The 16,972-nt window shown below is 42.9% G+C and overlaps 1 protein-coding gene across 2 annotated transcripts; it reads left to right on the top strand.

The window, feature by feature from the left end:
• Positions 1 to 3,618: 3,618 nt before the first annotated feature.
• On the top strand, positions 3,619 to 6,646 carry LOC128869377 (histone-lysine N-methyltransferase SETMAR-like). Of its 2 annotated transcripts, none has more exons than XM_054111919.1 (2): positions 3,619 to 6,270; positions 6,335 to 6,646. In XM_054111919.1, the coding sequence occupies exon 1, from the start codon at positions 3,978 to 3,980 to the stop codon at positions 4,950 to 4,952; it is 975 nt and encodes a 324-aa protein (XP_053967894.1). In that variant the 5' UTR covers positions 3,619 to 3,977; the 3' UTR covers positions 4,953 to 6,270; positions 6,335 to 6,646. Both variants share the same exon structure in this region, with proteins under 2 accessions (XP_053967894.1, XP_053967895.1).
• Positions 6,647 to 16,972: the final 10,326 nt, after the last annotated feature.

The raw sequence follows: 16,972 nt of genomic DNA, 5'->3' as shown, positions 1-16,972 counted from the left end.
CTCGCGCATATGTATATGTATGCTTGAATGTATGAATGTGCATGGATGTAGTAACATATGAATACAATTATTTTGTAGGAAGTTTAGAAGGCAAGTAGGTATATATGTACAATATGTATGTATATATGCTAGGACATAAAGTCGGTATATATGCATACATAGAGCAGAATTGTTTTTGCACTTGTTAGGAAGAAACTCGTTCACTAGTGCGTATGTGTATTTGATTTCTTGTAAGAATGTGATGTGGTATGACATGTGTACATACATAAGTCAAGGTTATTTGGGCATACTTGCATATGTGATATGATGTTCTTGCGCTTGTGCATTATTGTTTTTCATATACAAATGTACATACATACATATATATGTAAATGCTGTCGAATACATAAACTATAAATTGACATACAATATAAAATAAGTGTTGATTTATCTTAAACCGTTCTTTTTTTCTGAATGCAAATATGTACCTCCTATTGACATGTACATACATATTATGTACTTATGTATATTTCATATACCATCATTTATTTACATATAAAGTATACGTTCATTTATGTACATATGTGTGTAATGAAAAACTTCATGAATTACTTTCAGAACTTTATTAAAATTTATTCGCGTCGCGCGCATGCACAAAACCTTTTGTTCACAACGCAGGCGCAGAAATAAACGCTCTGCGTATTTATCCTCCCCACGTGACTCGCCATCAATTCTCGGCAGAAATTTTTTTTTTCGTTTTTAAATCGTTTTTTTTTTTAATGTAATCGTAAAAAAATTTGTAATACATTTTATGAATCCGCTTATCATTTCAAAAGTAACAAAATGGTCAAAAAATAAGCATTCGAAGAAATAAACGCACCGTCTATTTTTCCTCGCCACATGTTAGACTCGAGTTCAATTCCCGGGGCAAACTTTTTTTTATAAATTTTTTTTTCTAAATCGTTTTTTTTTTTAATGTAATTGAAAAAAAAAATTATGTAATAAATTTTACGTATTCGCTTATTATTTCAAAAATACGAAAATAGTAAAAATTTAATTGGTTTAATGTCGAGGTGAGAAATGTGTTGTGTGTTGAGGTGAAAAATGTGTGGTGTTTCTAATTTTTGTGTGGGCAAAAGTCAGTGAGGTGTCTATAAACTCGGTGTGCTAAATGACCTTATTACAAATCTTTCAAATCTCAATTGTACTAAAAAAAGCTCACAGTAACATTTGCACCTTCTCATTGCATTAACATTCTCTGGTAGTACATTACTATTCGAAATATAAGTGTTAATATTCAAGAGGAAAAATTGTTATGAACGATACCGTACATCAATAAAACTCACAGAAGCTTCAGTGACTTCTTCAGTTTTAAATGTTTGGCACTTTGCTTTCATCCGAAGGCTGAGTGTATGCATAGGAGCCTCCAAATAAGTCGCACTCCTGTTTCAGAGTAAATTTATTACTTTGCGGCTATATTAATATGCTTTTGTGCACTTTTTACTAACTGGAGAACCACATATGTAAAGGAATATATTTAGTAATAAAGATATACCACGAGAGAACAAAAAATAATTCCGTCGAAATATGCCCTATTATAGAAATGTCCGGGACAGAACTTATTATAAGCTACTTGTTGCTGTTTTGTGCATCTTGACTCACAGCAGCCGTACATACATCATCCTCTCTTGGAGAAAACGGAAAAACACATGGTGTTTTGGATGGAAGATTTGCAAAAAAATATTTCCCTATTGATGGGAAAATTATAAAATTCAAAGCACTTAAAATATACAACCAGCTTCAGAAGTTTGAACCATCAGCAAGTCTTTAGGCAACGAAGAAGCTAAAAAGACACGCATTTCACAATGTAAAAATAAAAGGAGAAGTAGCATCAACAGACGAAAATGCTGCAAAAAGTTTTCCGGATTAATTACGAAAACTAATTGAATAGAGCGGTTATACTCCAAATCAAATATTTAATGCTGATGAAACGGGATTGTTCTGTAAGAAAATGCCTAAAAGAACGTACATAGCAAAATCTGAAAAATCATCTGGTGGTTTTAAAGCGGCCAAAGAGCGCATGACGTTTTAGTTTTGCAGTAACGCATCTTGTGATAAAATATTAAAGCCTCTCTTAATAAACAAGTCTCCTTGCCACAAGCTTTAAGAGGCCAGTTCATTTGATAGCGAATAAGAAGGCATGGATGACGGCTGATCTGTATACAAATTGGTTCAACGACTGCCTTGTTCCTGAAGTCCAGGAATATATGGGACAAAAAGGTTTGGAATTCTAAATACTTTTGCTCGTTGATAATGCGCCCAGCCACCCAGTGCTGGATAATTCAAATATTCAATTGCTGTTTCTGGCGCCAATCGATCAAGGTATTATGGCAGCATTTAAAATGTAAGGAAGAAATTCGAATGTTATGGAAGCATGGAGAAAGTTTACGATTATGGATTGCATTACATATGCTTCTTTTGCCATGAAACAGTTGCGCCAATCGACCTTAAATGCTTTTTGGAAAAAAATGTTGCCAGCATGCGTCAAAAGTGGAAATTTCGTTGTAAAAAATCAGCCGTGGGTTCTGAAATTATAAATCTATCGAATGCAATTAGTGGTGAAGGTTTCAACAACATGCAAACGGCTGACATCGATGAATTAATGCGAGAAAGCCCTTTGGATGAGGACGATTTGATCGAATTTATGACAGTTTGTGGTAATAAAGAAGCAGGTAATGATGAAAACGAAGGTGAAGTTCAGCTATTAACGGCTGATCTAATTCGCGGGGGTTTCTTACTCATGTTCCTGACATGGAGCGTGGATTAAAATTTCAACGTAATCTTAACTTTTCAGTAGCTGGATATCAAGAATTATATAAGCAACTTGAGAAACCAAAAAAAAAAAACACAGCCGCTAATAACAGACTTTATAACAACAAAAAAATCAGCAGAGGTCGTTAATATCGAATGAAATTCTGCCTTTGAATCAAACCCGACAGTGGTGCTAGACATATCTGACATATCTACTGATGATAGCATTTCTGGAACAGTCCGTAATAAAAAACAATTCATAAAGTAGCGATGAATAGTTGCAAAATTGCTTTTTATTCCTAATTTCCATTTGAATGTTTATCTATTGTACTTAAGGACTATGTACACTATTTTTAATTTTTGTTATAAATACGGATTTCATTATTACTTCTTTTGCACGGTTTTTTAGGAAAATATTTAAAGTCTTTTCATCTTACGCGATTTTTTAAAGTTGTGGAACATATCCCCAAATTTACTAAATGTCGCATGTATTTTTTTACATGGTTTCTTTTACACGATGTTTGTTTGCACGCTTTTCTAAGGAACGTATCTACCGTGTAAAACAAGTGTTGGATGTACCTACTTGCCTTCTCAACTTACTACAAAATAATTGCTTTCATATGTAACTACATACATGCACGTTCATACATACCTACATATATATTTACCTTGGTAGACGCAAACGCCGCAGTAAGCGTTGTGTTCTAGAACACAACAAAAACACAGCGCACTCACTTCACTTTCTTATAAGAATTATTTACCAATATTTGGTGAATCTTCAATTTTTGTCATGTCGAGTAGTCGCGGCTCCGTATATATGTATGTAAATACGTAAATCAATATGTCTTCTAATTGCTCGACAGCCGCAACTGCTGTGCGATACGGGTGCGTAGGCGCGCACAGTAAGATGCTTAAAATAGCAACAAGTAGCTAACGAGGGGTGCCTTTTATATGTCGGGATTTGGCAACCCTGGTGTTGCAATATGGCAACTGACAGCTGTATTGCAAAGTTTGTCATTTTTTGGGTCTTACGTACTCAGAAGGTTTTGAAATACCAGCGCTATTTGTGTTGTTTACAGTAACTTAAAAGATTCATCTCGGTCCAAAAATGGAATTAAGTCGTGAACATTTTCGAGCGATTATTTTTTACAACTTTCGACGTGGATTAACTCAGCAACATTGCATGGATGAACTTAATTCATTTTTTTGGCGATGAAGCTCCATCAAGGACCAGTGTTTATCGATGGTATGGTGAATTCAATCGTGGTCGTAGTTCACTCCAAGACGAATTTCGTGAAGGTCGTCCAAAATCAGTTGTTGTTCCGAAAACCATTGATGCTGTGCGCGAACTGATATTGCAAGATCGTCATGTGACCTATCGTGAGATTGAGACAATCTTAGGCATTAGTGGGACCAGTATACATTCAATATTGCATAAACATTTGACTGTCAAAAAAATTTGTTCGCGTTGGATCCCATACAAGTTGTCAATCGGTCCAAAAAAGGGTCGTGTCGATTGGTCGAAGGAAATGCTCAAAAAATACGATCGCGGGGCTTCGAAACACGTCTATGACATCGTGACAGGTGATGAATCATGGATTTATGCGTTTGAGCCCGAAAGTAAACAGCAGTCGACTGTATGGGTGTTTCAAGATGAGCCAAATCCAACAAAAGTTGTTCGCGCACGAAGCACTTCCAAGCAAATGGTCGCCTGTTTTTTCGGAAAAACTGGGCATGTCGCAACCGTACCACTAGAACAACGCAGAACAGTAAATTCTGAGTGGTACACAACCATTTGTTTGCCAGTTGTCTTCCAAGAAATTAGGAAAACCAATCGCCAAAGACGGATCACTCTTCACCAGGACAATGCGAACTCTCCCACATCGGCTCAAACAACTGCATTTTTGAGCACCCAAAACATCGAATTAATGGGTCATCCTCCGTATAGTCCTGACTTGGCACCGAATGACTTCTTTTTATTCCCGTACGTAAAAAACAAACTGAGAGGTCAACGTTTTTCGACACCTGAAGAAGCGGTTGCGGCATTCAGAATGCATGTTTTGGAGGTACCTTATTCAGAGTGGCAAAAGTGCTTCGACAATTGGTTCAAACGCATGCAAAAGTATATAGATCTTCATGGAGAATATTTTGAAAAACAATAAAGTGATTTTCGCTGATTAATATTTGTTTTTGTTCTCTAATCCCGACATATAAAAGGCGCCCCTCGTTCCCCCTGTTCTGTCCCGGACATTTCGATACTGAGGAAAGTATCGACGCCATTAGTGTTTGTTCTCGCGTGGTATATAAATATTAAATTAATATATTCCTTTACGTATGTGGCTCTCCAAGTAATAAAAAGTGCACTAAAGCATATTTATATAGCCGCAAAGTAGTAAACTTACACTGAACAGAAGTGGGACTTATTTGGAGGTTACCTTACATAGATTCATCCTCCGGATGAAGCCTAAAGTGCCAACTATTTAATATGCAGCCCGGCGGTTTACCAGATCGGCTATATTAACGGCGCCTACCTAAGGCCAGGCAACGATATGCAAGCTACGGGACCTGGTAGACTCGGACCTGAAAAGTATTGCAAGCAAGAATACAAACGAGAAAGAAGCTTAACTTCGCTCTCTGGATGCACACCACAAGAAAAAAGTGCAAGAACATTGCTGCAAAGCCAAACGTGACACACAGCAAAAAGGACGACGAAAAGCCGACAACGTCCAAAAAAGCGGCGGCGGCCAATGAGATTGCGAGAAAGCACTTCAGTGCGGCACTTGTTGATCGTGGTAGCCCGCTGGGGCAAATGTCGCAGGAGCCGTGGAAATTAAGCTGTTGGAAGCTCTCTTCGCCTACATTCGATGGATCAGGATGGTTCAGCGGCGTCAAAATCATAAAGTGCAAGGACGACAGGTCTCTCACATGGGTTATGGAAGTTGTGAATAAGCTTCAAGGCCTATGGGAAGGTGACGCATTTGAAATAGTGGATTGCAGCTCAGTACCATCGATACCAAAGGCGAAGGTGTTTATACTGCGCACGGTAAGCCCGGAGCATGCACTGCGTCTGCTACAAATGCAGAATAAAGATGTACCTACCGACGACTGGAAGGGGATGAAAGTGGCTAAATCAGCGAATGCAAACGAAAGCCAGAACTATATTCTCCAGATAAATAAAACGGCGGAGGAAATTTTGTACGTGGCGCATTGGAAGCGTGTTCCTTCGTCTCAAAAAACGCAACCCAACGGATTAAATCAAAAACACGCTCAAAATTGTCGAGATGGAGAAGAATCTCGGCATTGAAGACAGGCAGGAACCAAAGCCTGATGCTGAAGGTCCTTCAAATTAACCTTCACAAAAGCAAGAAAGCCTCAATTGAGCTCCTTCAAAATTTGCAACGTGGCTCTAGTCCAAGAAACATGGTATCTGGACTGGACTCACCAAACTACAATAAATACTTCCCCAACGCTACGAACAGTGTAAGAGCAGTAATACTCGTTAAGAAAAGTGTATGTTCTTACTTGAATACCAATCTTTCCACAGATGACCTGACAGTGGCGGCTATTCGGAGCTGCAGGAATGTAATACTACTTCTTGGATCCTGTTATATGTCACACGAGAGGGAAGCACCGCCAGATGAGCTTCGCAGGCTGGTTAAGAAAGCCGAGCAAAGAAAGCTAGTTGTAGGCTCCGATGCTAACTCTCATCAGACTCTCTGGTGGAGCTCCGACATAAACATTAGAGGTGAGTACCTACTTAACTTTATTTTACAAACTAGCTTAGAAGTAGCAAACTGAGATGAGGAACCAATATTTATTGGACCCATCTCCAAAAATGTTCTAGACTTAACTCTCTTTACGGATAACTATACGATGGTGGAAGATTGGAGAGTATTAAAAACACCATCTTTCTCCGACCACAAAGCCATACTAAAGAGGGCGAGAATGTTATTTTAAATTGAAATTGAATGTTTTTTTAATTTTAGAAATCTTAGAAACACAAACTGCGATCTGTTTAGGAAAGTGCTATTGCAAAACCAGTTCAGACCTCGCGGGTTCAGCTCATGTGTTAAACCGGAAGAGAGTGTTAGAAGGGCACTTAATAAAGCATACCAAGCCACTTTTGTGGAAAAAGTAGCTGGGATCAAAAAGACGCACCGTAATAGAATTCTATCAGAAAGTTCGGCGGCTTACAGAAGGTTTTAAGACCGGGGCGTTTTCCTGTAAGAACAAAGACGGTGATCTGGTGACTGACGTACAGAGCAATCTTAAATTATGGAGGGAACACTTCTCGAACCTGTTAAACAGTGACAGCTGCGCATGTCATAGAGAAAGTGAAGATCCCGATACCCCAATCGTTGACGACGGAATTATCGTTCCGTTACCCGACCATGACGAGGTGAGAATAGCAATATCACGGCTAAAGAACAACAAAGCCGCGGGCGCCGACGGACTGCCGGCTGAGCTATTCAAATATGGCGGCGAGGAGCTGGTAAGGTGCATGCATCAGCTCCTATGCAAAATATGGTCGGATGAAAGCATGCCTGCCGATTGGAATTTAAGTGTGCTCTGCCCAATCCATAAGAAGGGCGATCCTGCAATTTGTGCCAATTACCGCGGGATTAGTCTTCTAAATATCGCCTATAAGGTTCTAGCGAGCGTATTGTGTGAAAGGCTGAAGCCCACCGTCAACCAACTGATTGGACCTTATCAGTGTGGCTTCAGACCTGGAAAGTCTACCATCGACCAAATATTCACAATACGCCAAATCTTGGAAAAGACCCATGAAAGGAGAATCGACACACACCATCTTTTCGTCGACTTCAAAGCTGCATTCGACAGTACGGAAAGGAGTTACCTGTATGCCGCTATGTCTGAATTTGGTATCCCCGCAAAACTAATACGGCTATGTAAGATGACGTTGCTCAACACCAGCAGCGCCGTCAGAATTGGGAAGGACCTCTCCGAGCCGTTTGATACCAAACGAGGTTTCAGACAGGGTGACTCGCTGTCGTGTGACTTCTTTAACCTGATGTTGGAGAGCATCGTACGAGCCGCAGAACTTAATCGCTCAGGCACAATATTTTATAAGAGCGTACAATTGTTGGCGTATGCCGATGATATTGATATCATCGGCCTTAACAACCGCGCTGTTAGTTCTGCCTTCTCCAAACTGGATAAAGAGGCAAAGCGAATGGGTTTGGTGGTGAACGAGGACAAAACGAAGTACCTCCTGTCTTCAAACAAACAGTCGGCGCACTCGCGTATCGGCACTCACGTCACTGTAGACAGTTATAATTTCGAGGTTGTAAAAGACTTCGTTTATTTAGGAACCAGCATTAACACCGATAACAATGTCAGCCTTGAAATCCAACGTAGAATCTCTCTTGCCAACAAGTGCTACTTTGGACTAAGTAGGCAACTGAGCAGTAAAGTCCTCTCTCGACGAACAAAACTAACACTCTACAAGACTCTCATCATGCCCGTCCTAACGTATGGCGCAGAAGCGTGGACGATGACAACATCCGATGAAGCGACGCTTGGAGTGTTCGAGAGAAAGATTCTGCGTAAGATTTTTGGACCTTTGCACGTTGGCAACGGCGAATATCGCAGACGATGGAACGATGAGCTGTATGAGCTTTACGGCGACATAGACATAGCGCAGCGAATAAAGATCCAGCGGCTTCGTTGGCTGGGTCATGTCGTCCGAATGGATACAAACGCTCCGGCTTTGAAAGTATTCGATGCGGTACCAGCTGGTGGTAGCAGAGGAAGAGGAAGGCCTCCTCTGCGTTGGAAAGATCAGGTGGAGAAGGACTTGGCTTCACTTGGTGTGTCCAACTGGCGCCGGTTAGCACGAGAAAGAAACGACTGGCGCGCTTTGTTAAGCTCGGCCAAAATCGCGTAAGCGGTTATCGCGCCAATTAAGAAGAGAAGAATAGAATTCTATAAGCTGGCTCGAGTAGCCGATAATGAATCCTGGTGGGAAGAATATAATGATTTACGACGAAGAAAGAGGTGCGTAGAGCCAAGAGATAGTCATGGAAAGACTTCCGTGCAGTATATAAATCACAAACGAAGTGGCTAGGCTCAGGAAACTGTTATCAAAACACCCGAATACGCCCTACTTAATAAGTAAATCCAACGTAGACTAGACTGAGAGTTGTGAAGAATCACTACAAGATATAGTCAATAAGCATTGTTTAGGATACATAGACTAGTTAGGTCAGGAGCATGTAAGAAACAACGTAGTAAACATTCCGAAAGGCATTATTTCAACCCAAAAACAAAATGGGCAACAAGCACTTTTGACCCATTTAAATCGCCAGGGCAATCTGTTGCTACTATGGATAAAGACGATATACACAGGATGCCTGAGGTTTAAATATCTGACAATACTCTGGAGATAAGCAAGCTACCGAAAGAAGGTAAAAGCAGCCCCCACTCTCAAAGGAATATAGGCTCATCAGTTTGACCTTATTCCTTCTGAAAACGCTTGACACCCCCTTTAGAGAAAATATAATGTCAAACTTTATGTCTAAGGCACAACACGTATATAAAGGCAGATCCACAGAGACTGCGTTACACTCACAAGTGTTAGTTATAGAGAAAGCTCTAGAGTACAAGGAATACGCTTTAGGAGTATTTCTAAACATTAGTGATGCATTCAACAATCGACACACTTTAAGGGGCCTAGATACAACAAATACATAACTCGCTGTTTATTCATGGATAAAGAACCTTTTGGGTTATAGACTGATACGTGCGGAATGGAACGCAGTTAAACTCACTAAACCAGCATGTGAAGGTACGCCACAAGACGGCGTTCTATCATCACTTCTCTGGTTACTCACAGCTAATGAGTTATTAACGAAAATTGAAGGCACGGCATCTAAACTAATAGCATATGCAGATGACTTAGCCATGGTAGTGATGGGCAAATACTTAGATACCGTGAGCGACATAATGAATATTACACTCGCAACAGTGCATCAAGGGTTAACTCAGACCGACTTGGGGATAAACGCGGATATGATACTTTTTACTAGAAGGTACAAGATCTCGAATCGGCACCCCCGAAGCTTAACGGCTTATAACTGACTCTTAAAGACCACGCAAAGTACCTTGGAATAATTTTAGATAGCAAACTATCATGGAAGCACAATATATCGGAGAGGAAGAAAAATGCTAGAAACGCATTATATGCATGTAAAAGAATGCTGGGAGTTACATGGGGTCTATCTTCTTCAATAATGTTTTGGTACTACTCAGCTGTATTAAAGCCAATATTACTCTACGGTGCTCTAGTTTGGTGAACTGCATTAAGAAAAACGACACACAAAACACTTATGGAAAGTATTTAATGTCTTAGTGCACTTTGCACTACAGGGGCAATTGAAACAACCACCGATTGACATTGCGGGAGAAGGTCTAGCAGCAAGACTTAACGCAAAGGGTGAATTTACCTGTAAAATATTCGAACATATGTAGCTCAATAGGTATGAGTTATCGGACCAATATGGATTACATGACTCCGAAATACAATTGGGTGAAGAGATTCCGAACAACAATAGAAGAAGAGCTTAATATATTTAATGACGGCTCGAGGATGATGGACTGAGTAGGTGCAGGGATTTATTGCGCAGTGCTAGACATCAAAAGGCCAATTAAGCTCCCTGACTACTCCAGTATTTTTCAAGTAGAATTCTTTGCGGTAGGAAAGGCTGCAGAAATAGCACAGAAAAGACATCGAGTAATTCCAATAAAATATACAGGGTGCGCCACCGACATAAAAGCGGTATGAAAACATTGGATAACTTTGAAAAAAAAAAACTGGTTTTTATAAGTGAGGTATTTTTACTTGGTTTGGTTATTTACAATTTATTAAAACTATTTTTTGAATACAATATCAATCAAGTGGTCACCTGTATTAACAATCTCGAACTACGATCTTTTTTCTGCGTTTTTCATCACCTTATCAAGCATTTCGGGGTTTATAGCGTCGATTTCGGCACAAATGTTTGCCTTAAGCTGGTCAATAGTCTGTGGCTTGTTGGCGTAAGCCTTACTTTTCAGATAACCCCACAAAAAGAAGTCCGAGGGGGTTAAGTCAGGTGATCTGGGGGCCCAGTCAATGTCGCCTCTTTTTGATACTAGACGTTCAGGAATTTTCGTTACAGAAATTCAATTGTTGCATTCGCAGTGTGGCATGGCGCACCATCTTCTTGAAATCAGTAACCGTCTAAACCTTTATCACGCATTTGCGGGAAGACATAATGAGCCAACATCCATCGATATTGGTTTCCTTGGCCGGTTTCGTTGTCACGGCAAAAATATGGCCAAATGATGGTTTTGGCGCAAATGCCAGCCCGGACAGTTACTTTCCGGTCATGCAATGGCGTTTCATGGATTTCGTGTGAATTATCAGATCCCCAAATGCGGCAATTTTGTTTATTCACTGGATTTAAACGGAAACAAATTGAAATCGTCCTTTAAAATGCGCCGCATTGTGGTTTCACTGACGCCAAAATGCTGAGCGCGACGACGATACGACACTGTTGGCTCCTGGGTAACGCTCCCCCCACTGCTTCAACAAGTTTATTGGAACGTCTTGGTCGTTGATGAACGGCATGTTGACGATCTCAGTTGAAATTGTACTGAATTGACGTATCGAAAAAATGTATGTTAAAGACGATCGGTTGATAAATGACAAAGTTATATGTTGACAGTCAAGCAACAATAAAGACAATAAACTCATATGAAATTTCCTCTGAATACGTTCTTCGGACCAGGAAAGTCATAGAGGAAGTAGCCGCAGAGAGACGGTTACACATCTATTGGGTATACGGAAATAAGGGCATTGCAGGAAACGAAATTGTAGATGAAATTGCCAAAAGCCCCGAAAACGACATACTGAAACCTTTAAATACGGTATACAGTGACATCGCTGTGGACATTAAATTACGGATAGGCAAAAGATAGAACAATCTAGCCACTTGCAAAACCGCGAAAATCATATGTACAGAGAATGCAGATATATACGCCAGATTCGCTCTAGCCCTGTCTAGAAAGGAAAGCAGAACTTTCGTAGGCATACTGACCGGCCACAATTTGTTAGCGGCACACGCATACAAGGTGGGAATTACAAAGAATGATAGCTGCAGATTTTGAAATGAACTAGAAGAAAGGGAAACTGTAGAACACCTTATAGGTCCTTGGCCTGCATTAGCTAGAACCCGAATGAAATGTTAGGAGCTCTACAATATGAGAGGTCAGAATGTCTCTTGGAGTAAGAGCTACAGAGCTTACTTGGATTCGCAAAGAACGCATGCTTATTACAAGAAGCCTAATGAAAGGAAACATAATAGTCAAACTCCATCTGGTACCACTAAGGACCAACAGGTCTATGTGATGGCTTTCAGCCAGCCAGGTCAACCTAACCTAACCTAAAGTCTTCTGTAAAAACCCTACGAACTTATTCCCCAACCCAATAGTTTCACGCAGTTCATTGCTGAGTGAACATCGAACTTGGAAAATACAATCTAATCGTATACTTAAATGATAACATAATAAAAGCAGTAACACAATGGACACCAATATTAGACACTTTAACAACAAAGAAAATTCCTGCTTTTATTTTAGACCAAATCAAACAAAAACGCAAACTCAGAAAAGACTGGCAACGCTCCAAACACTCAGCCGATAAAACGAAACTAAACAAATCATCAAATGAACTCAAAAAAATTCTCCAAGAACATAATGGCAATCAGCTGAAGAAGTACCTTAGCAGCCTCAAAACAACTACAGCTACCAACTACTCCCTATGGAAAGCAACTAAAAAACTCACTAAAACAACTATACAGAAGCCTCCAATAAAAACAAATTCCAACACATGAGCAAGAACAAGCAAAGAGAAAGCTGAAACATTAGCTGACCACTTTAAAACAATATTTACAAATACATGGAAAATAAAAACATTGACCTGCCAAACACAATTGAAAAAGCAGACCACGCAATACAAAACACTACAAAAGAAGAAATCAAATATTATATAAAGAAACTTAAAGACAAAAAGACACCCCCACTCCCATGGCAGCCGGTTCTACGTTATCGGAATGACTCGGGTTTTTATTCCCGACCAAGGGCTGCCGCCCCAGTATACTAGCCCTGTCTAGTGTACCGTATTTTACCCTAAATCTATCGTCACAGGAGCAACTCATTGCAGCCAGTTTGCTCCAAATACTTCTCTTCCGGGCTGGCGTCGAACCCAACCCCGGACCTGAAGTATTCTACTGCTGCATTTGCCACAAACGGCTCCACCCGAACTCCACCTCGGTTAGGTGTAACCAGTGCAACGGGTGGTGCCATCTTAAGACCTGCTCAGGCCTTAAGAGTCACAGGGAGTGGTCCACAAGGTATGTGGCCACGTGTTGCTCCCGCTCACAGGCGGTCACCGCCTCCACGGCTACACTGCCCTCAGTGCCAGCACATCACACTGCCGCCACTAACAACACCTCAACGGTCAGGAGCCCCCAAGAGCAATACGACTCCCTCTCCAACCCACAACCCTCCTGCTCCTACCCCAGTACCTCGGAACCTGACAACTGTCCAATGCAATTCTTGCAGTGGCTGGTGTCACTTTCGGAGGTGCTCCGGCCTGCACACCACCAGTGAGTGGACACGCGACTACGTTGCCCCCTGCTGCAGAGCTCTGCACCCGCAACCGCCCCCCGTGGCGCGGCCATCTGACAACATCAGGCCACTCCCCATTTTGCGGAACGCACAGCAGGACCAACGCAGACAACATCACGCATCCCTCACCCCCCGAATTACGACGACACTCCCGCGAAGCTTTAAGCTTCTGCAACTGAACTGCAACGGACTCACGAGCAAGATTGACGAGATAGTCGACTTCATGAGTCGGTTCGGAATCAAGATAGCTGCGGTCCAGGAGACAAAACTGCACGCTAGCTCCCCCCTGATTACCAGGGACGGCTACAATGTGCACCGAAAGGACCGCGAGCGAGACAACGGTGGTGGCCTAGCGTTCATAGTACACCATTCAGTGCAGTATCGTCTTATTGATGAAGGCATCGACCGCAGGGACAGCACCTTAGAACGTCAAGGTATAGCTGTCCGGTCAGGCGATGCCGAGCTCGAAATTTACAATATTTACATACCCCCTGTCACCTGCTGCCCGGCAGGATATCTCCCCGATATTGGTGCGCTCATCAGGGGAGAAAACCGATTGGTAGTAGGTGACTTTAACGCGCATCACGATCTTTGGCATTCAAGCCTGCCAAATGATCGTAGGGGACAGCTATTGGCAGAGCAGATAGACGATTCGACGTTCAGCACTGTAAACGACGACGCCCCCACTAGGGTAGTGGGCAATTGTAGCAGCTCGCCTGATATAACAATTGCTAGCGCTGGACTGATAAATAGCATAACCTAGCGACCTATGCTATCGCTTGCATCAGACCACTTGCCCATTATCATCTCGATCGAGAGACCCGCCGACTTTGTTTCCGCGGATCACCGGTCATACATCAACTTCAACAAAGCTGATTGGACCAGATTCGCGGAATTTACTGAGAACATCTTCGCATCCCTACCCACTCCCACCGATGTGCGCGCAGGCGAACGCGCATTCCGCAAGGCGATTACAGCCGCCGCGGCTCGCTTCATACCTGCTGGACGGATCCGGGAATTACGTCCCAATTTTCCAGCCGAAGCAGCCGTTATGGCAAACGAGCGTGACCGCCTACGCCAGGCCGATCCCTGGGATCCTCGCATAAAGGATCTCAATTTGGAGATCCGGCAACTGGTCACCCAACATAAGCGGACCAAATGGGTAGAGCATCTGAAGTCCTGTAACTTCACCTCTGGTGTGAGCAAGCTCTGGTCAACGTAAGGTCCCTGTCGAACCCGACGAAGCACAACGACAAGGTGGATATCACCTTCAACGGTCGTACTTCGTCGGACCCGAAAAGATGCGCGAGCTATATTAGCCGGCAATTTATATTGCATCCTCCGGTCGACAGATCCAAACGTTGTGCCACAAACTGCCCTACAACAGTGCACCGCTTACTTTCACCAGCGACGAGGTTCAGGGGGCCATCAAACACATGAAACCTTCAAAAGCCATTGGCCCCGACGGACTAAACATGCTGATGCTGAAAAAGCTGGGTCCACTGGGAGTAGAATATCTCACAAAGGTCTTCAACCTGTCCATGGTCACTCTCATTATTCCTGATAAGTGGAAATTAGGGAGAGTGGTCCCACTGCTGAAGCCTGGGAAACCCGCCAACCAAGGGGAGTCTTATCGTCCGATAACTCTCCTTTCCCCAGTAGTGAAGACACTTGAAGCCCTTCTACTCCCACTCCTCACACAACACCTGACTCCAGCCCCACACCAGCATGGTTTCCGTAGAGTGCACAGTACCACCACGGCACTCACCGTCATAAACACCCAGGTAAACCGCGGACTAAACCAAAACCGCCCCTGCGAGAGGACTGTCCTAGTAGCGTTGGACCTACAAAAGGCTTTCGACACAGTCAGCCACGCCACGCTACTAGACGACATTTTACAGTCGACACTCCCGCCAGGGCTGAAGAGGTGGACCGCGAACTACCTGAGTGGTTGTCACTCGTCGGTAGTATTTCGAGACCAAACCTCAAAACAGAGAAAAAAGAGCAAGGAGTACCGCAGGGTGGTGTCCTTTCACCCTTGCTTTTTAATTTCTATATTTCGAAACTCCCCCAGCCACCAGAGGGAGTCTCACTGGTCTCATATGCCGGCGACTGCACGATAATGGCGTCGGGCAATGACATTGATGGCCTATGCTCAAAAGTAAACGACTACCTCGCCCGCCTTTCTCGCTTCTTCACTGCGAGAAACTTAAAACTTTCTCCCACTAAATCCACGGCGACCCTTTTTGCCACCTGGGCAAAGGAGGTCAAGCTGCCACTTCAGGTACACGTCGACGACACCCCAATACCGACGATAAACAACCCCAGAATTTTGGGAGTCACCTTTGACAGCTTGCTCTCCTTCTCGGCGCACACAACCGCTATTGCAACGAGAGTACTGAATCGCAACAAGGTTCTCAAGTCGCTTGCCGGCAGCACTTGGGGCAAAGACAAAGAAATGTTGCTGTCGACTTTCAAAGCAATAGGCCGACCGGTTCTGAACTATGCCGCGCCTGTCTGGTCGCCTGGAACCAGTGATACGCAGTGGACGAAGCTTCAGACCTGCCAGAATACTGCCATCAGGACCGCGACAGGATGTCTCCTGATGTCCCCTATCCAACACTTGCACGACGAGGCGCACATGCTCCCGGTTAAGGAGCATAACAAAATGCTCGGCAAGCAGTTTCTGCTTGGGTGTCACCGTAGGCCTCACCCATGCAGACACCTGCCCGAGCCTGAGCCACCTCCCAGGCACATCAGGAGACACTTCCTCAATTACGTGGACGAGATCCAGGACAAAACTGACAGACCACTCCAGGATCAGACAGTATACAGACAGGCAATTAACGACATTCATCGGGAGACCCTTACCACCTTCCTAAGCTCCCGACCCCCGAATGCCGTTATCGGAGTCCAACCACCACCTATCGCAGACGAAGAGCTCCAGCTTCCTCGAGAGTCCCGCGTAATCTTGGCACAATTACGTTCTGGATATTGTAGCAGGTTAAACTCCTACCTATCCAGAATCGACCCCGACATACTAAACATATGTCCATCATGTGAAGGTACCCCACACGACACTAACCACCTCTTCACATGCCCCATTAAACCCACTCATCTAACACCTCTCTTCCTCTGGACCCAACCCGTCGAAACTGCCAGTTTCCTGGGCCTACCGTTAGATGAGCTAGACGAAGACGACCGGTAATTACACTACACTGACAGGGCGAAAATACTGCTACAACAACAACAACACCAATAAAAAGGCACCGGGATATGACCAAATAAATGGAAAAATACTAAAGGAGCTACCCGATACTATAATAAACTACATACGAGACCTCTTCAACGGAATAATTGAAGCAAAGCATGGAAAGTTGCACAAGTTATAGCGATCCCCAAGCCAAACAATAACGCCATTGTTGCTAGCTCGTACAGACCAATTAGCTTACTGCCCATCCTCTCCAAATTGTTTGAGAAAATACTACTT

This window comes from Anastrepha ludens, chromosome X (assembly GCF_028408465.1).
Source record: "Anastrepha ludens isolate Willacy chromosome X, idAnaLude1.1, whole genome shotgun sequence".
NCBI classification, from domain to species: domain Eukaryota; kingdom Metazoa; phylum Arthropoda; class Insecta; order Diptera; family Tephritidae; genus Anastrepha; species Anastrepha ludens.
Note: the sequence above shows the minus strand (reverse complement) of the source record. Positions and strands in the feature narration are given on the sequence as shown.

Excerpts from the sequence above, each read along its gene's own strand:
- LOC128869377 (XM_054111919.1), top strand. The coding sequence starts at position 3,978 with ATGAACTTAATTCATTTTTTTGGCGATGAAGCTCCATCAAGGACCAGT.